Source organism: Lactuca serriola, chromosome 4 (assembly GCF_051521515.1).
Source record: "Lactuca serriola cultivar US96UC23 chromosome 4, Lser_US96UC23_V15, whole genome shotgun sequence".
In the NCBI taxonomy this organism is placed as follows: domain Eukaryota; kingdom Viridiplantae; phylum Streptophyta; class Magnoliopsida; order Asterales; family Asteraceae; genus Lactuca; species Lactuca serriola.
The window spans coordinates 110,520,186-110,542,513 of NC_136411.1; the positions used below are offsets into that span (position 1 = coordinate 110,520,186).

General features: G+C 34.1%; 1 protein-coding gene across 1 annotated transcript; it reads right to left on the reverse strand.

Moving 5' to 3' along the window:
* Window positions 1-733: 733 nt before the first annotated feature.
* LOC145098716 (uncharacterized) lies at window positions 734-1,393 on the reverse strand. The gene has a single exon (XM_079036326.1). The coding sequence runs from the start codon at window positions 1,391-1,393 to the stop codon at window positions 734-736; it is 660 nt and encodes a 219-aa protein (XP_078892452.1).
* Between the last annotated feature and the right edge of the window lie 20,935 nt (window positions 1,394-22,328).

Below are 22,328 nucleotides of genomic sequence, written 5' to 3' on the forward strand. Positions count from 1 at the left end.
AGTAAAGGAATTGGAAAGAGAATACCTGATTTGTAGCCTGAAACAAGATATTGTTGCTTGTATTTACTTGTAATGTTCTCCACAATGCTTCCCCAAGCTTATCCTACAAAGAAATTGAAGAAACTAAGCCAAAATTTTTGGACCTATTTTTTTAAGGTCCATCCAAAAATCTGAAAATCACCGTTAAAATGGTGTTTTGAAGCTTCTTGAGTGTAAGGAAGAAGAAAGGGATTGAAATTACATAGAAATTGAAGAAACTTTGTGTGCGTTTTCAATGCAGGGAAACGAGAGAAACAACAGGAGTCGCAGCTAGAATGAAGAAAGAGGAATGAAGCTGCGATTTTTTTTCTTTTAAAAACTCACTTTTTTTATACATACCTCATTACACGGCCCATGTAATAGTGAAGGTGATGTTACATGGCCGTGTAACGTCGATACCCAGCCACATTTTTTGCATTACACGGCCTATGTAATGTTCTGAGAAACGCACCGAAATTTTTCTTATTTTCGCACCCGCTCACTTTCACTCTTCATAAAAATAATTTTTAGACTCCCCTAATTATTCAAAGAACCTTAGAACACAAAAAAATTGAAAGAAAATGTCCAAATGAAAATTTTACAAAAATGACCAAAATACCCCCGAGTTGCCTCTCGGGTAGCTACCCTTGTTTAAAGTTGGTGGCTCGACATGGACCCTAATGATTTGTCAATCTTGGTACTTTGGATCTGCTACCTACTCCACTTCCTCGTTTTTTACTTTAAAACCGTCGTATAAAGGCTTTAAATGATGCCCGTGTATCTTAAAAATCTTCCCGGTTTTCTCACTTGTGATTTCTATTTCCCCATGCTCAAAAATATTAGTGACAACAATTGCTCCCATCCAACAGGACCTTAATTTATCAGGAACTATTTTGTAATGAGAATGGTAAAGTAATACCTTTTGACCTTTTTCAAATACCTTGCGAGAAATCATCTTGTCATGATATGCTTTCATCTTTTCTTTGTAACGAACTTCATTCTCATATTCTTCGTTGCAGATCTCCTCAAGTTCTTGTATGTCAAGCTTTCTCTTCTTTCTCGATTCAGTTAAATCCATATTGACTTGATTCACCACCCGATATACTCTATGCTCCAACTCAACGAGTAATCGACATGGCTTTCCAAAAACAATGCAGTATGAAGACAGCCCAATTGGATTTTTTATTACAGTGCGGTATGCCCACAAAGCATCATTAATACGGGCACTCCAATCTTTCCTTGTTGTATTGATAGTTTTCTCCAAAATACCCTTTATTTTTCGATTGCTCACTTCAGCTTGTCCATTTGTTTGTGGGTGGTATGATGTGGAGACTTTATGAGTAACACCATACTTCTTCAAAACACTTCCAAGCATATAATTGCAAAAATGTGAACCATGATCATTGATTAAGGCTTTTGGAACACCAAATCGGAACACCCATTATTTTTCGGTTGCTCACTTCAGCTTGTCCATTTGTTTGTGGATGGTATGATGTGGAGACTTTATCAGTAACACCATACTTCTTCAAAATACTTCCAAGCATACGATTGCAAAAATGTGAACCACGATCACTAATTAAGGCTTTTGGAACACCAAATCGGGAAAAGATGTTAGCATTCAAGAAATCTATCACAACTTTTGAATCGTTAGTATAGATGTATTTTGCTTTCACCCACTTAGAAACATAATCCACGACCAAAAGAAATTAAGTAAAACCCGAAGATGATGAGAAGGTCCCATGAAATCAATGCCCCAAACATTGAAAATTTCACAAACTAAAATGGGATTAAGGGGCATTTGATTCTTTGAGCTTAAAGAACCCCTTTTTTTTTACACTTTTCACAGCTTGCACAAAAAAAGATAAGAGTCATGGAAGACACTTGGGAAGTAAAATCCACTCTCCAATATTTTTCAAGCAGTTCTTTGTGGACCAAAATGCCCTCCACAAGCATAAGAGTGAAACAATGCTAAGACAGAAGATACATCATGTTTTTCAACACATCGTCTGATCATTTGATCAGCATAATATTTCCACAAATATGGCTCATCCCATATGTACCTCTTGGCTTCTTTCTTAATTTTATCTTTTTGCCATCGAGTCAAATCTGACGGAATTGATTTGTGATGATGTAGTTCACAATATTAGCATACCATGGGGCAACTTTTGCTGAAAATAGATTATTTTCGGGAAATGCATCATGAATGGGAGTTGAGTCATCGGGGGAGATAATCCTACTAAGATGGTCAACCATAAGGTTTGACTTTCCACTTTTGTCCTTGACTTCAATATGAAACTCTTGTAAAAGTAAAACCCATCGAATGAGTCTAGGCTTCGAATCCTTCTTTGTAAGTAGGCACCTAATAGCTGCATGATCAGAATAAACAATCACTTTAGAACTTAACAAATATTGACGGAATTTTTGTAAAGCAAAGACAATAAATAGCAATTCTTTCACAGTTGTTGAGTGATTGGCTTGTGCACTATCAAGTGTCTTCGAGGCATAATAAATTACTTGAGGAACTCAGTCTTTTCTTTGCCCCAACACTGCACCAACCGCATGCTTGCTAGCATCACACATGATTTCAAATGGCAAACTCCAATCCGGTGATTGAAGTATTGGTGCTGAGATTAACAACTCCTTCAACTGATCAAAAACTTGCTTGCACTCCTTGGAAAATTCAAATTTTGCATCTTTTTGTAGGAGCTCACACATGGGACGAGATATCTTGGAAATATCTTTGATGAATCTTCTAAAATAACCTGTATGACCAAGAAACGAGCGTTTCTCATGAACACAAGTGGGGTAAGGTAAAGACTTAATGACATCTATTTTTGCTTTGTCCACCTCTAGACCTTTAGAGGACACAATATGACCAAGTATGAGACCTTTGTCAACCATAAAATGACACTTTTCATAATTCAAAACAAGGTTAGTATCAATACATCTTTGCAAAATCTTTTTTAAATTACCCAAACATTCGTGAAAACAATTACCATAAACAGTGAAATCATCCATAAACATTTCAATGATTTCCTCAGCGTACTCTGAAAAAAATACTTACCATTCACCTTTTAATAGTGGCGGGAGCATTGCAAAGCCCAAAAGGCATCTTCCTATATGTAAATGTTCCGAAGGGACATGTGAAAGTGGTTTATTCTTGATCCTCAGGTACAACGGGTATTTAGTGGAAACCGTAATATCCATCCAAACAACAATAGTGTGTTTTTCCCGCTAACCTTTCCAACATTTGACCAATGAAGAGATGTGGTAAATGGTCTTTTCGGGTTGAGGAATCAAGTCTTCTATAGTCTATGAAAACTCTCTACTAGTTTTGCACACGAGTGGGGATTAATTTAAATTTGTCATTCTTTGTAACTGTAATACCTGTCTTATTTGGTAAAACTTGGACCGGGCTTACCCACTTGCTATCTGATATAGGATAGATCATTCCCGCATTCAACAAATTTATAATTTATTTCTTCACAACCTCCATCATTGGAGGATTCAAACGTCTTTGAGCTTCTCATGAATCCTTGTAATCTTCTTCCATAATGATCTTGTGCATGCAAAGTGAAGGACTAGCCCTTTGATGTTGGCTATAGTCCACCCAATAGCTTCCTTATATTTCTTCAAAGTGGTGACAAGCTCTACTTATTCCTTTGTTGTCAACTTTGTGGAAATGATCATGGGTAAACTCTCTTTGTCTCCAAGATAAACATACTTAAGATGCTCGGGTAAAGTCTTGATTTCCAATTCGGGTGCCTGCACAACAGAAAGAACAAGTTTCTCATTAGGCATCGATAATTTCAGTTTTGGACCATCAAACCTCATTTTCTTCTTTTGATCCATGCAAGATACAACTTCCATAATCTCTTCATCAATTTTGAATTGCTTGGAAAATTTTTCCACTCCATCTTTGAAGATTCCTATCTAAAATTATAGGTAACACAGCGAGATTAGACAAATCAAAACACTCTTAGGTTAATGGTTCAATTACATCCACAAAATTCAAAGATGAAATATCACTTGGATATCTCATAGCATCAAAAATGTTGAAATTTATCACATCTCCATCAAATTTCATGGATAATGTACCATCAAAAAAACTTAATTTTTGTACGGGCTGTTTTCAAAAAGGGTAGTCCTCGAAGAATTGAACTAAAATTTGGTGAGTCACCATCATCCATTACAAGGACATAAAAATATGCTAGAAATACTAATTCATTCACTTGTACTAACACATCTTCTAGCACACCTTTTGGATGCCCTAAGGATCGGTCAGCCAATTGAATGATCACCTCGGTCTTCTTCAATATGCCAATATTTAATGTTTCGAAAATAGAATATGGAAAAACATTGATAGAAACTCCAAGGTCTAGCATAGCTCATGGAACATGCAGATTACCTAACTTGCAAGGAACCGTGAAAACACTCGGATCCTTACATTTTTGGGGATAATCTTTTATGTAATACTGCAGATACATTTTACCTACTTTGACAGTTTCATTCCCTTTCAATTGTTTCTTATATGTGCATAATTCCTTAAGTTTGGGAAGATTAACATCTAATCCTTGATTACACTAATTTTGATCTATTTACAACCAATCAAGTGCATGTTAGCAACATCAAATCATAAAACATATACGAATTTCACAATTTGACTAACTAGATTGATAAGAACCCTAATTCCATTGATCAAGTGAAAAGAATACTAATCAAACACATATTTAAGACCAAATCAAAGATTAATAGATGATAAACATGAAATCAATTGCAAATTACAATCTAACAACAAACACTTAAGAATTTGGAATCATAAATGGTAGAGATGTTAGTCACACATGGCAAAATCAAACTACAAATTCAACAAGTTTTGATCCTCAAATCAACTTATAAAATGAAAATTAAAGTGTTTCCAAAGTGCTAAGTAGTGGTATGATCTCCCAAAATCGCCTCATTGAAGTCTATGGTCGAAGTTATGTCTAAATGTGTCAAACAAGATAAATCGGAAGTTACAAACTCAAAAACCACGCAAAGCACGTTACACGGCCTGTGTAACGTATGCCTTCTCATTAAAGGCCATGTAATGATCCTGATGTGGTAAAATGCTTCCAAAGCGCGGCCGCGTAAATTATTCCTTGCCAAAGCAGAGGACGTGTAATGAACTCCAAAATAGCGAATTTCCGATTTTTTTTCAATTTCTTCAGTTTAGCTCTAAAACTTCACCGAGAGCGTCCCTCAAACATCCTAACTGTTCTCCATTCTTCAAATCACCCTGAAACATCCACAAAAATTGGGGGAATGTAGAAAGATCCTTGATAATGTACCTAAATGCAAAATGCATGAAAATTACACTAAAAATGCAATGTAATGCTATAAATAAACATGAAATTAACCTATGAAAAGTGTGAAATTTATGCACCTAATAGGGCCCAAGATATCGTTTTTCTAGTTAGGGCAAAAGGAACAAATAAACTTTGAGTTATATGGTTTTACTGTTTATTCATTAAATCATGTACAACAATACATTTTATAACATCAAGTTACTGATGCGTTTACGCATTATCAATGCACAATCAACTCACAAACAACAACTCATATATCTTTTTTTAAAGATTATACAATATTATCATATCAGAATTACTCGTGATAAATTCCATGAAGTAATTCACTAAGCGTAGGTTTAATCCAATATTTAAATCCTAATTCATGACAACCTTAATTCATTACTTATTTCCAAAGTATGATCGAATATGGATATTTGAATAATCTAATTATTCGGGAAGTAAAACATGCATAAGAAACACAATGATAAACAATTGAAAAAAGACAGCAAAACAATACTCATAAATAAATCTCCATTAGTTAATCATCAAATGTCAACTACATTTATTTGTTACAAGTTTTTAAATAGCTATCTAATCACTAAAACTAATATCATCCTTCATACCAGTGTTGCTTGCATGATGAACATGCTTAAACCTATTAAGACCCTTTGTGAGGGGATCCACATGATTCTCTTCAGATGATACCCTCTTAACGAGAGGTGTCCTTCTTCTACTCGATGTCTGATAAAGTGGTATTTTCTGTCGATATGTCCAGATCTGCAATGATCTATTGGTTCCTTAGTTAAGGCAACCACTCCTTCATTATCGCATAAAATCTCCTTAGACTCCTTAATAGATGGCACAACTCCAAGGTCTCCAATGAATTTCTTCAACCATATAGCCTCCTTCGATGCTTCACTTCTTGCAATGTACTCTGATTCACAGGTAGAATCGCCCACTGTTTCCTGCTTTGAACTTTTCCAAGTCACAGTTCCTCCATTAACGATAAACACCTAGCAAAGAATGAGAACGGAAATTGTCTCTGTCTGTCTGAAAGCTGGTTCCTTAGTTAAGGCAACCATTCCTTAATTATCGCATAAAATCTCCATGGACTCCTTAATGGATGGCACAACTCCAAGGTCTCCAATGAATTTCTTCAACCATATAGCCTCCTTCGATGCTTCACTTGTTGCAATGTACTCTGATTCACAGGTAGAATCGCCCACTGTTTCCTGCTTTGAACTTTTCCAAGTCATAGTTCCTCCATTAATGATAAACACCTAGCCAGACTGAGAACGGAAACTATCTCTGTCTGTCTAAAAGCTGGCGTCGCTATACCCAGTAACTCTTAAGTCATCATTGCCACCAAGCACAAGGACCCAGTCCTTAGTTCTTCGTAGATACTTAAGAATGTTCTTGACTGCTATCTAATGATCTTTACCCATATTTCCCTGATATCGACTAACCATGCTCAAAGAAAACACCACGTCAGGGCTAGTACATGTTATAGCATACATGATCAATCCAACGGCGGAAGCATATGGAACTCGACTCATTTCTGCTATCTACGCATCTATACTTGGACTTTGAGTCTTACTCAGTTTGGTATTGTTCTGGATAGGCAACTCTCCTTTCTTGGAATTTTCCATGCTAAAACGCTTTAACACCTTATCCAAATACATGCTTTGACTAAGTCCAATTATTCTTCTACTCCTATTTCTCAAAATCCTTATTCCCAAAATATAAGTTGCCTCTCCCAGATCCTTCATAGCGGAACACTTTCCAAGCCAAAGATTTAAGCTCTTGCAAGATTGGAATGTCGTTTCCTATGAGTAGTATTTCATCAACATACAATACCAGGAAAGTGACTATACTCACACTAGCTTTGACATACATACAAGATTCATCCTTACTTCTAGAGAAGCCAAACTCTTTGACTTTCTCATCAAAGCAAAGATTCCATCTGTGAGAAGCTTCTTTCAATCCATAGATTGATTTCTCAAGCTTACACACTCTATTGGTGTACTTAGCATCCACAAAACCCTCTGGCTAACTCATGTAAACATCCTCAGCCAATTTCCCATTAAGGAAAGCGGTTTTGACATCCATCTGCCAAATTTCATAGTCATGAAATGCAGCTATGGCTAATATTACCCTAATATATTTAATCTTAGCTACTGGTGAGAAGGTCTCGTCATAGTCAACCCCCGGGGTTAGAGTAAATCCCTTCGCAACCAGTCGAGCCTTGAAAGTGTGTACCATTTCATCCATGTCGGTCTTCTTCTTAAAGATCCATTTGCACCCAACTATCTTACGACCTAGTCCATTGTCAACCAAATTCCAAACTCAGTTTTCATACATGGACTTTATCTCGCTATCCATTGCCTCTTTCCACTTGGAAGATTTAGGGCCTGCCATTGCTTCCTAGTAGTTAGCAGGGTCATCCAAATTTACCAGTGTGCTATCACTGATAAACATATCACCTTCTACAGTTATATGGAAACCATACAACACATGCGAAACGCTAACTCTACTAGAACGCCTAAGAGGCAATGACTCGTCAACTGGTTCAGCAGGAATTTCTTCCTTAGGTTGAGTGCTAGTGTTAGAGGTTCCTTCATCGCTTGAATCTTGAATTTCTTCAAGATCAATTGTACTCTCGTTGTCCTCTTTGCATATGAGCTCTCTCTCTCTCTTTCTCTCTCTCTCTCTCTCTCTCTCTCTCTCGCTCTCGCTCTATCGCGCACGCAAAAGACTCCACTTCGTGCTACAAAGACCACGTTTTCACCATGTCTGTAGAATAAATATCCAAGGGACTTTTTCGGGTAGCCGATGAAAATACATCTCTCACTTCGAGGTTCAAGCTTGTCGTGAGTCTTTCGTCTAACAAAATCTTCACAGCCCCCAACCTTGATATGTTCCAACGAGGGAACCTTCCCTATCCACATTTCCTAAGGTGTTTTGGCAACCTTCTTTGTTGGGACAAGATTAAGAATGTGGGCGGCAGTCTATAAGGCATACCCCCAGAATGATATTGGAAGTAAAGCTCGACTCATCATGGAACGAACCATGTCCAACAAGGTTCGATTACACCTCTCAGCTACACCATTAATATATGGTGTCCTAGGAGGTGTAAATCGTGAAACAATTCCACATTCCTTGAGGTAGTCTTGGAACTCGATACTAAGATACTCACCACCTCTATCAGATATGAGCATCTTGATCTTCCTACCCAATTCATTCTCGACTTTTTGTTTGAACTCTTTCAACTTTTCAAAGGTTTCTGACTTATGCTTGATTAAGTAGATATATCCATATTTACTGTATTCATCGGTAAAAGTCACATAGAATCGATTTGCATCCCTTGTGGTGGATCTGAAAGGCCCACACACATGTGTATGTATGAGATCCAACAATCCTTCATCTCTTTCGCAAGAACCAGTGAAAGGTGATTTAGTCATCTTTCCAAGCAAACAAGATTCGCATGTATCATCCGACCTTAACTCAAATGACTCCACCACTCCATCCTTTTGGAGTTGGGCAATGTGTTTCTCGTTGACATGTCCAAGATGATAATGCCACAAGCATGCTTTGTCTAAACCATTAGATGAATCAATTTGCAAAACACAATTACTTAAATTGTCTACACCCATCACAGTTTCATACACGCCATCACAAGGTAATGATTCAAAATAAAATACACCATTTTTGTAAGCATAAATAGACCCATTCTCATTATCAAAAGAATATCTAAAACCTTCTATATAAACCATGAAATTAAATAATGTTTCTCGTCATTTATGATGAATAGAAACAATTGTTCAAATCTAAACATAACCCAATACTGAGAACTAAAGAATAAACACCAATCTTGGTAACGGGTGACGATCTCCTATAGCCCATAATCAGGTTCATCTTCGCATGCTCCACATCCTCACTTCTTTTTAGCCCCTACAAAACAAATATGAAAACCACATCCTATATCAAGGACTCAAGAATTTGAATGTGATGAGTTTTTAGATAGGATAGTGTAAATACCTACCGAGGTTGGCTTCACCTTTCCATCCTTTATATCTTACAAGTACTTGGGGCAAGTTTGTTTCCAGTGCCCCTTATCATGGCAATAAAAGCAAGTAGCCTCCTTAGGATCCGAGGTTGGAGGAGCATCAGAACTGGCCTTTCCTTTGGGTCCATTGCTTGAGGACCCTGCTTGGGACTTACCCTTCTAATTCTATTTTGAGGGAACTTTCCTCTTTTTCCCCTTTCCTTGCCCTATGGCCAAGATAAGAGTAACAGCAGTAGGAGTGGAGGCAACACCTTTTCCCTACATTCCACTCTCAACAGTTCTTAGCAAGCTTTAAAGTTGAGTCAACATGTTTTCTTGGCTGTTCAGATGATAAGTCATGATGAACTGATCATAACATCTATGTTGGGTTTTATACAAAAATCTGGTTTTACAAATGGTAAAAACGGCAACGGAAGCTTTAAAATTGTTGAATAAAACTAAAACTATTTTACCCACCAAGGATCATTTTACAAGACTTATAAAGATTAAAACGACCATAGAAAGAAAGTGTTACAAGCTTTAGAGACTTTGATTCTCATGGGAGATTGGAAGTTGATGAAGTATGGCATGAAACTTCAAGGTAGAAGTTCTCTAGAGATATCTACCAACAATAAATCAAATTGATAAGATGCTAGTCTACTTCTTGTAATAAAGAATCTCTTAAGCTCTTAAGACTAAGAAACTAGTTTGTCTTCAAAGAGAGTATTTAAGTATCATCTTCATCTTTATGTTCTTAACACTTTAAGAGACAAAAACTAGAGAGAATATCGAGATAGGAAGCACAAAATTTCGTGGCTTTTAGCTAGTAAAAGAAGAAATACATGCAAGCCTTTTAATCATCTTAATCCAAGTCCTTACCCATTAAGTCTTGATGCTTTAATACACCATGCATCTAACAACAAAAGACTACAAGTGTAAGAACATGGATTTATGATTAAATAAATGCAAGCATGTCATCTTTTCCCTTTACTGTCTCCTTGAATATTTTATAAAAAGAAGAAGCTAGTTTTTCTATAAAAACTCTTCTAATTTTTATAACTTATAAAACATATAAATTTAAATAAGACAAAAACCCCCCTTTTGGTCCAAAAATATGTACATGACAAAATAAACCATACCTTATGATATATTATGATATATTTTGATACTTAACATTGAAAATTAATGTTTCCATGAAATAAATAATTTTCAATTAATTACAAGATACATATTTATTTATCAAGAATCAAATTCTTATAAATAATTTATTTTCATGAAGTTGTTGTTAGTGTGACCCTATAGGATCATATGTTATTAACAATATCATTATATAATGACTATTAGGAATCCAAGATCTTTCAATCTCCCACTTGCACAAAGACGCATCATAGATTGATAAAGATAGTGGTGAACGTCTAGCAACATTTCACTGCCCCAATAACACATGACGAAGAGTGTCATTCATCAACATCCAATTCCCAAAAGCCTCATGCTTCAGTTGATGTATTAAGGTAAGTTTATCAGTTATCCCTGTGTTACAGACATCTTTTTGAACATGAGATTTGGATCGCAATCAATCTCATTTGGTGTTCAACTTTGGGTAACGCATGTTAGATGTCTAATTCTCAACACATAAGAGGAACAAATCCCATCTTGAATACATAAGCCTCTTTCATAGTTCACACCATACTTGAAAATGGCTTTTATAACTGCCCGGTTAAGGATCAACATTTGACCATATCAAAGAACTACACTCTGTATACTTAAGTCCCACTATGTATCTCAGGCGTTAAGGATACAAATACATTACCTTTTAATCAAGTATCACTTATAATTGCGATCTATGAGTTGATCTTGATGTGGGTCCATTCAATACTAGTTCTCTAACAAGTACCTATGAAACTAGGTTACAACCACTTGCCTACTTTCATCTGGTGAGAGTCAACCAATCCAATTCATATTAGTCTTACTTCATAACTGCTCCCACAACCATGATCGACTATAAACTTTTAGAATAATAAGATTATTCACAGATTAAACATGTTAATATATAACACAACAAGTATTGATGCAATGATAATATACCAATATATCATAAACAATATAATAGTTGTTGTCTTAATATTCGAATATCCAAATACTAAATCCAAACCAAAATCTCATTACTAGAATAATAAAAGTTTGATGGCTGAAGTGTGACCACTCATACTTAGCTTAAAAGGAAAGAATTTAATAATGGGTTTGACTAAATTTAATTTATGTGAATTTCCCGAATATTGTATCCCCATATTTTACTTCTACTCTAAGTATAGTTAAATATCTTGGAGAATATGATTGATATTCTTTCATGACATAGAGTCTCTTAGCTTGATTAAATGAACTTTCGAAGTCACAAAGATTTCTATGTGACACTTGAAGGGCAGAAATCAACATAACTCTTCAATGAACTCATTCATCCAATCATATTTGACTTCAACTTTAAAAGTTGTGTATTCTTATTTTGTAGTAGATGGTATCAGTATGTTTTGCTTGGACCTCGTTCCCAATAAACTTACTCTTCATTCCAAAATGAAGTCGTAATCCAATTATAATTCATAATTATCTATATTTATTTAGAAATCAAAATCCCATGTAGCTCTTTACATTAAGATTTTATTCTAAACTAATTATCTCATATACATTCTCTTAGCTCTTCTTAAGTACTCTTAAAATGTTCTCACATTCATCTAATGACTTAACCATGTATTCAATTTTGTATGACATAAATGATGGATTTATTTACCAAGCAAACAAAATATAAATCATTTCTTCTAGCTCAAACCTATGTGCTAGGTCCTTTGAGATAGACTCAAAAAGGTTTCATGTAACAATACAAAGAATCATCCAAAGGAAACTTGTATCTTGACCTCGTTCAAGATATTGCTAATTCATGCAAAAGAGTTTAAAACTTTCAACATTCATATTTATCTATTTCTATAGATTTTACATTCCAAGAATGTATCTGGTTATTTCTAAGTCTTTTATTTTAGAAATACTTTTCAAGTCAAGGTGAAAACGACCTTGCATAGTCAGAATGTTATTTCAAATGATTAAATATGTCTCATTCATATAAGATTAGGAATATCATTATCCTCCCACTAGTTCTTAGTAAACACACATGTTCTTTTCATTTTGATATAAAAGCATACCTTGTATCTTTATATTAAAATGACTATTCCAACCTTGATATGTTTGCTTTATACCCATAAGTGGATCGTCTAGTAGATGTCTATTAAGAAATGCAGTCTTTCTTGAAATCTATTGGCTATATATCATATTAATAATATGAAGTTATACTAAATAATATCCTTGTTGATCTAATCATAGCTACTTGTGAAAAGGTTTGATCATAGTCAATGTCATGAGTATGATAAGGACCATAGTCAATGACATGAGTATGAGAAAATCCTTATATAAAAAGTATTACTAAATGTTTGTGTGTGTGGGTGTGTGTATATATATATATATATATATATATATATATATATATATATATATTCTTTCTAGAAGAATCTCTTACTCCTTCTAGCCTTGCTATAGAGAGTAAAATTAATCAAGCTCATACTTGATTATTAAACATGGATTACATCTCAATGTTCATGACTCTAAGTCATTTGTCAGATTCAAGATGTGATATAACATTTTGATAGTTAATGGTTTAACTAGAAACCATCAAGAACTCATCAATGAGAGATTCCACATCTTAAGTCATAGATGATTTCTACCATTATTATGAACAATTTGTGTTTATGAATAGCTATTATTCATATTTAACAATTTTTTGTTAAAACTAGTGCCAACAGTTGTTAAATTAGGCTAAGGTTACTGAACTACTTCAACTTCCATATGTCTCTCACTTGCTTTGTCATTAGAAGTTTGATTTCTGCTAACTCAGCTTTCAAAGGAATAAAGGAACTTATTCTTGGTCAGTTTGTATATAATAATCTAAACGCCCTTTTAGAATATTCTAGAATTATCTAATTAGTTGGTGATTGTATCCTAGACACAATTAATAGGGATTGAAGTATAATCCCAAAAAATATTAAAAATAGGACATTTCTACCGATTAGAAATTAAACTATATCAAGTAAAGTTTAATCGGCCTATAACTTAGGTATCTTTTATCCCACCAGTGCATACACGAGACGTGCGAGTGTTTTTTAAAAATGATTGTATAGATTTGAGGTTTTTCACGGGTCTTTGATGTTTTTATAATTTTGGTTTCAAAACAAGTTATATCATGGTTATTGCATGCATTCAATAAACCATGGTAAACCTTTTTTTTTAAATCTTATTCCATGTAAAATCACATTTTAATAATATTCTATATATAAAACCCGGTTTTATATAATTGACATGATCAAAGTTTTTAAATTGATAACTAGTATTAAGTTATATCGTTTGAGAGCTTTAAAACATTTGAAAACCTTTTAATAAAACTTTCTTTTATAAAATAAGGTTTGGAGTTTGATAAGTTTACAAATCTCTATTTTAAACTTATATAATTTTATTTCTGAAATTTACCGGTTACTAGTTTTAACAATAAAGGTTGTTTTATTTTAAAACTATTTTTAGCTTCTTGTGTTAAAAGGTAGATTTCATTAAAACCAAACTCCTTGTGATGATTATTTATGTTCAAAATATTATTTATCATTTGAAAACTAGTTTATCAACCATAACATAATAATAATATAAATATAAAACAACACAAGCATGCATAACAATTATAACATATATGCATAAACCAAGCCATAAACTAGTAATATTTTTGTGTGAAATCACAAAAAAATTTAAGTCCAATCCTAAAGGGACATAAAGGACATTCATCTTGTGTAATAATTCATGTGCTCCCACTTGCTTCAACACTTTGTAGCAAGTTTATAAAAATAATTTTATAAAGTTTAAGAAACTTTAATAAAATCAAGTTTATAAACTTTTAATCTTAAAAATGGCCACCATCTTCATTCTCGTTAAATTTTTTATAAAATAAACTATATCTAAAATTAATCTATTACTTACAAAAATTAACAAAAGAAAACTATCTATTTAATTATTACATACCATATGAATAAATAAATAATTACAACAATTTTAAATAAATCAACACATGCAACAACACAAAGGTACATGGCTATTTTATGCATATCATATATATTTAAATACAAAAAAATGTATAAAAAAAACTCTTTGTTTTTCTAAGACAACTTTTATGACCAAAAAGATTCATGTAAACTTTTGGTAAAAAAATAATAATTATAAACATTTTAAAGTTGTTATAGAAAATATGTACCGATTTTTCTTGCAAAGAGAAAATCATAAATGTTTTCCAAAAACAAAGATTTCATCAACTAAACAAATAATCTAACTAAAGTTGCAAGCATGTCATCTTTTCGCTTTACTGTCTCCTTGAATATTTTATAAAAAGAAGAAGCTAGTTTTTCTATAAAACTCTTCTAATTTTTATAACTTATAAAGCATATAAATCCATATAAGACAAAACCCCTTTTGGTCCAAAAAGATGCACATGACATAATAAACCATACCTTATGATATATTTTGATTCTTAACATTGAAAATTAATATTTCGATGAAATAAATAATTTTCAATTAATTACAAGATATATATTTATTTATCAAGAATCAAATTGTTATAAATAATATATTTTCATCAAGTTGTTGTTAATGTGACCCTATAGGATCATATGTTATTAGCAATATCATTATATAATGACTTTTGGGCATACAAGATCTTTCAAGTTGGGCAATGAATGCAAGACTATGTCAGTAGCCAATTCTTCATCGAAGTTCACATTGAGCTTCAACAAACGATCCACATATCATTGCGTACGTTGCAAGTGGCTCATAACAGCCTCTCCATCCTTCACCACCTCGTATCTTTCCTGACGAGCTCGTTGATGGTACTTCTCCTTCAAGTCCTTGTTCATCTCATACGGCTAGTAGTCCACATAGAACCTTTGCAGCTTAGGAGTCATAGTATCCACCATGATGCATGCCACTTTGGTAGCATCATTACAATGTCTCCTATACTCAGCCACTTGTTTAGGAGTAGCTTTTGTTTTTTCAATCTCGTTTAGCTCTTTTTCCGAGCACATATTCCCTGTCCTCGAAGCTTAGATCCATATTGATGTTTCGCATCCAATCATTATAATTGGTGCCATCAAAAGTTACTTTTGAGTAGATGCTCAAGAGCGAGAAGTTGTTAGAGGAGTTGTTAGAGGAACCAAAAGCATTGTTGGAAGTTGACATCTGAAAAAGAAGAATGACAAGTTTTGATTAGATAAGAAAATCTTTAATATAACACCCGAATGAAATACTAAGGCTAGGACCCAACTAAATAATTCACAATTCAGAAGAAGGATGTCGTAATCTAGTTGTAAATTTTTAAGGTAGGTAAATGACGATTTACCAATTTCACCACAAAAAAGAAATTTGAATGAATTAGGCTTTAAATGAAACTCCTAGATCTTTTTAGATTTATTAAACTATTCAGTGGGATGTTTAGTCTCGAATATGTTCTTGCATTTGTGACTAGGATACCAAGGATCACAAACAAGATGTGAATAACCATGCAAATTATCTTGGTACTCTCGATGTCATTTATCACCTAATTAATGTGTCGGTTAACCATATGCACTCCATTAATCAATGATAATTTATGAGACACCCATTTCCACCCTTTATTAGTTCATATAAGTGTGTTGGTTAACCACACACGCTCCACTAACAACTTATATAACGTGCAATGTGCAATTTCATGGATTAGCTTCAAATTCACATTTTCCTAAAAGTAACTAAGATTGGGAACTTAATAAAACGTTTATTTACTTTATTTATGCCATTATAGATCGGCTTCGTGAATGAGGCATACTAGCGGTTCGACTGATTTGTCTTGTACATATAGTAAATATTAAACTTTTAATTTTAAATATAGTATAAGGGTGTATTTTAAACATTCAAAATACTAGAGCTTTTAAATCTTTTAAAATTTTCAAAAATTAAAAACAATTTTAATTTAAATTTTAAAATTCAAAAAATTGATTTAATAGTCATCTATTAATTAACCTTTATTTAATTTATTAAATCATTTGGGGATTATCCATTAAATTAAGCAAAATAATTTAACATAATCCCAATCCCTTAAATTTCGAAAAATGGGAGGGATAATTATAAAATCATATATCTATCTAGTTAACCAATTAAGAAGATAATTACCAGAATAACAACACCACCCAAACCCCAATTTTCGAATTTATCCTTTTATTGGGGGGAAAGGCAAGGTTTTCAATCCTTGCCTAAAATTTGAAAACCCTAGGGTAAGGAAACCCTAGATCTCAAAATTTGATAGGCCAAAGGAAAGGGTTAAAACCCTTTTGCTAAATTTCAAAAACAAGGGTTATGAAACCCTAATTTGCGAAAAACACAAGGCCTGAAGGTTTAATTGCCATAATCCTTAATTGTCAAGTTCAACCAATTGCATAAAATTCAATAGAAACCCCTCATAGGCTATGATACCAATGATGGGGTTTGAGCATAACAAACAATCCCTATGTGTGCATGCAACCCTAATTTGTAGGATCTATGTTTTCACTATTAGAAATGCAAGTATTGAACACAAAACAAGAAACCCTAGGAGGCATATATAATTATTGAAATTAACAATAAACTAGGGTTAGGATACATACCATGATTTTTATATTGTAATAACAATGAAATCCTTGAAGATACTTCAAAATTTTGGCTATCCTTAGGGTTTGAATGGCATGGCCGAAATCAAGAGGGGTTAAGGCCCTTTATATAGTCGTTGGTAGCTTAGAGCCAAAGTTAGGATTTTAATGAGGAAACCGTAATTCATTAGCTTAAGGCCTAAGCAGCCCATTGACCCTCATCCAATAGGCTTTGGACGAAAATTATAGGGCCTCCCTAGAAGTTTTCGTCCAACCCTCATTAGGGAGGTCTAAGAGCCCAATTTCACAACTATCAATAAATTGTTAAATAGCCCCTGCACTTTTAATTAATTCCTTTAATCCCAAAATTAATTCCAAATTAATTTTTGATTAAATATTTATTAAATAACATGATTTCTAATTAATATTTTATTTTCATAATACATTAATAAATCATTATGTTAATTTATTATTCCAAATAATAAATTATTCCTCTTTCTCAATTAATCATCATGTCTAGTTGCTAGTATGAAGGCAACCCAAAAGGACTATGATACTATCAATTCAAGTACATACCAATTATAGTTATGAGCTTAGACACCTAATCCAATAGGTTCATGGCGCACCATCATGGTTCCTAATGCACTAATCAAGTGTAACGTTCGCTAAGATGCTCAAGATTATCTAATTTTGCTCAGAAGAATGAAGATGCTCAAGGAGGGTGCTCCACATGGTTGATGTGTCATCACGATGGTAAGTGTGCCATCATAATGTGCCATGGTGGCTCATGATGTGCCATCATGACACAAGATGCTGCATCATATGTATGGTTGACTCTTATGAGGTTGTAGGTTCAAAAAGCATCTACATGGCATTCCGTGATTGGTTGGAAATAAGGGCATCCCTTCATGGGTTAGTTCTGGATGACCATGGCCCATTAGAATTAGGCTTTCACATGCTTGCCTGTAAATACGTGCATATCCCTGTGATTGTAAACGGCTAGTATTTTAGTGAGAACTCAAAGTGAGAAACAACATTGAGTGTTTGTAATAGTTCCTGAAAGTTAATAAAACTCTCTCTATCTATCTCTCTCTCTCTCTCTCTCTCTCTCTCTCGCACGCGTGTGTGCATGCGTTCGTTTGTTGACATAGGTCACCTTGACCGAACTACGTTAAGTTTTTTGTTCAGTTGTGATAAAAGTTTTGTCAAAAGTTTTATTCCGTAAGTTTCACCAAAATTTGTTTGACATTTTTCTGAAATATTTAACTTGTTTTGTTATCCCAACATGGGGAAGATAGTGCTTATGATGGATAATATCAACACACACACACACATACACACACACACACACACACACACATATATATATATATATATATATATATATATATATATATAGAGAGAGAGAGAGAGGCTTTGGAGTTTAAAGGGGTGAGGTGGATAGGATTTTCTTTTTAGATTTTTTTATTAAAAGCTTAAGAAAGCGATGAAAAAAAATCAATTAAATGTCATATTACCAATTTCAGATTGTATCGTTGACAAAAAAAATATCAACCATATAGACCAAAACATTAAAGAGTTTCTAACTCAGCGATAACAGATGTTGTTCTCACTCTTTTAAAGTCAATGGTTAAAATCTCGTAGCGGACATAAGTAATATTAACAATGGTGGATCAAAAAAAAAGTTAGATGTTTTACAAATTTTTTAGGGATCGCATTACTAGAAAAAAAAATCATTTACAAATGCAATTTCTACCACAAAAGTGTCAATAAACCAATAGAAAAAATTGCAAGAATGGTCCCTGTGGTTAGGTGGAAATTGCCACTTTGGGCCAAAAAGGTTTGGGCTAGCATTGATGGTCCATAGGTTTGCATTTTGTTGCCACTTTGGTCCAAAACCTTAATTGTCGTCACTTTTCCCCCGTTACCATCCATTTGACTTGTCAAATGGAGGGTATTTTCGTCATTCCCTATTTTGATCCCTATATTTAATTAATAAATTCCTCTTCCTATAAGATCGATCGATGATACTGCTGTCCTCAAGCTTTAATCCCCTCGTTCCCATCTTCTTCACAAGCCCTAACACATCACTATTCACAATTTCCCTCTGAAGAAATTAACAATGGTGTTGTGTTTTTGTGGTAAAATGGCTATTGTTCGCACTTCGTGGACCGACAAAAACCCAGGTCGCCGTTTCTGGGATGCCCGACTGAGGTAAGCAAATGGATTTTGTATTTGCATCTTTGTTGTCACATTACATGTTAAAAACATGTGTTGTCTTTTTTTTTTGAAGGGATCGAAGTGTCGCTTTATTGGGTGGTATGATGGTCCAATGTGTGAACGTTCAAAAGCCATCATACCTGGATTGCTGAGGACAATAAACAAAGTGAAGGCTCAGACCACAAGACTCAAAATTTACCTGTTATGCAGTTGGATTTTCTTTGTGTATGTTCTATTTTACAAGTAGCTTGAGAATCTAATAGTTTGGGTATGTAGTTTTTTGTTGAAGATGTAAGCTGTGAGCAGTAAGTAGTGTAATATTTTGGTAAGTTGTATGAATGTAGTATTTTGTTCAAGATGTAAGCAATGTAATCCATGTAAGACATGTTTTGCAAAAAAAATGTCAATGGAAATTATATTTGGTATCTATATGTTGACCATTCCATTTATGTATGCAATTAACAACAAATTTAAACATTGTAAAATATGCAATTAACAACAAATTAAACATACCATAAACCATAACTTCCGATTGTATGATTTAAACATTGTAAAGTATGCAATTAACATCAAATTAAACATACCATAAACCATACCATTAAATTTTTGATATGTTTTTCCCATAAATCAAAAGACATACAATTTTTAGTAACATACTATCAAGTACCAAAAAGATCATCAATTGTATGATTTAAACATTGTAAAGTATGCAATTAACATCAAATTAAACATACCATAAACCATACCATTAAATTTCTGATATGTTTTTCCCATAAATCAAAAGACATACAGTTTTTAGTAACATACTATCAAGTACCAAAAAGAACATCAATGTATCTTCCACACCAAAAGACATCAAGTACATAACATACAATAAACATAAGCAGTTGACATGTAAAACCCAAAAGACATCAAACTAGCTTCAAACCCCTTCAATTTCCTACTTGGCCCTTGCAAGTTCTAGCATTGTGCCCTTTATTTTTACACTTGCTGCAAGTCACACTAATAAACTTCCTTGTTAACTTCCCACTCCCACTTGCAACATGAGTTTGACTCCCACTAGCCCCATCAGTTTGACTCCCACTAGCACCATTACCATTCTCTCCCTTCTTCTGGCTTCTCTCTCCCGCATATTGCCTTCTCTTTTTCTTGGGTCTCCCAGGCTGATTATGGTGCAGAGGAGGGGTGATTTTAATTGGGCAATTACTTATAGGCCACATTGCTCTCCCTTTAATAGGCTCTACCTTATGAACATAAGCTGCTTTCCAAGTTTCTAGCCAATGCACCCTGTGGACATAAGTGTGTAACTCTCCAATCTTTTCACCATTATTTGCTTTATCATTTAGGAAAACTATGACATGTTTACAAGTGAGGCCAGTTAATTCCCACTTCTTGTAGCTGCATACCCTTTTTGCCATGTCAACAACTTATTGATCCTGCCATGGCCCTTTCACTTGGTATTTGTCTGAACCATTCCACCTAGTTGTGTACTGAGATTCCAAATAGACATTTTTGTCCATAATCTTTGTTGCAGAAGGAGTTAGAGGCCCTACACACTTATTTTGCACCTTGATGACATTACAGATTCTTTTCATCATGTATTCCCTGATGTACTCCAAGCAAGTTATTAGTGGCTTATCCCTTCCTTCAACCAATTTGCTTTTGAAAACTTCACAAAGATTATTTAAAAGCATATTTGATATTGCTCTCCCTGAAATGTTGTCAAAAACAAAGTAAATAGTAAGTAAGACAGTGTACTAACAAAGTAATACACCTCAGGTGCAAATTCGGAAATTACCTGTGAAGTGGCTTCTTGCCCAGTGTTGTGGGGGGATCTACTTCAACCAATTATATGCATCCTTGTTAAATAAGTTGAATTCATTCATTAAGTGGTTGAACTATTGGACTGTTGTTGCTGTGGCACAATTCCACAAGTGTTCTTTGTGTTCATTGGATCTCCATGTTCTCTTCATATTATCATGTATATGCCTGAGACAATATCTGTGGTCAGCACATGGAAACAACTGAGCAATGGCTGCCTGTAAACCCTGTAAGGAAATAAAAAATAGTTAGTATATTTCATGCAAATATAGTAAATTTAAGATACCAATTACATACCTTTTGTCTATCACTTATAAATGTGAAGTTTGAGTTTGCATATAGGTCTAGGTCATCTCCTAAAATCTCAAGAAACCATTTCCAGCTTTGAATATTCTCAGACTCAACAATGGCATAAGCCAGGGGGTATATTCCATTGTTTGAGTCTACCCCAACTGCAGTCAATATCTGTCCTGGGAAAGGGCCCTTCATAAATGCCCCATTAAAACCAAGAAAATCCCCCAGGCAAGCTCTAAACCCTTTCTTCATTCCACCCAGACACACATAAATTCTTTTAAATCTTCTTGAGGTGGCATTGGATTTGGGTTCAGACTCAAATTCTAACTTCACAGTTATATCTGGATTGGTAGACTGTAGCTCTAAGATATAATCTCTGAGAACCTCATATTGTTTTCTGTAATCCCCTTGCACTTGTTTTTTTGCATTAGATTTAGCCCTGAAAATCTGATGTATAGAGAAACCCACTTGATATTCCTTTTGCAGTTGCTCCTTTAAAGATTTCACAGGGATTGTTGGGTTTAATTCAACCTGATCCATTATTTGCTTCCCAATGAACTTTGCAGTTGCAGATCTCACTTTTCTTGTATGCAAGCATCTGTGTTCGTGGTTATATGTTTTAATCATCCAACCACCATCTTTATTTGATCTAGAACCTTGTATCACCCAAGGACAAGGGGTAGGTTCACCAACATCACCCTCATTAAAGGCTACAGTCCCTTTGCATAAAGCTCTTAACCTTGTTTTGTCGTTTTTCTTGAAGAATATATTCCTCCTGGTTTCCAATGCATGCAATTGTATTTTTTCCTTTAACTTCTTTTTACTTTTATATTTTTGTCCTATCCTAAAAGTAACTTTATGTATCTCCCCTTGAGA

Excerpts from the sequence above, each read along its gene's own strand:
- LOC145098716 (XM_079036326.1), bottom strand. The coding sequence starts at position 1,393 with ATGCTTGGAAGTGTTTTGAAGAAGTATGGTGTTACTCATAAAGTCTCC.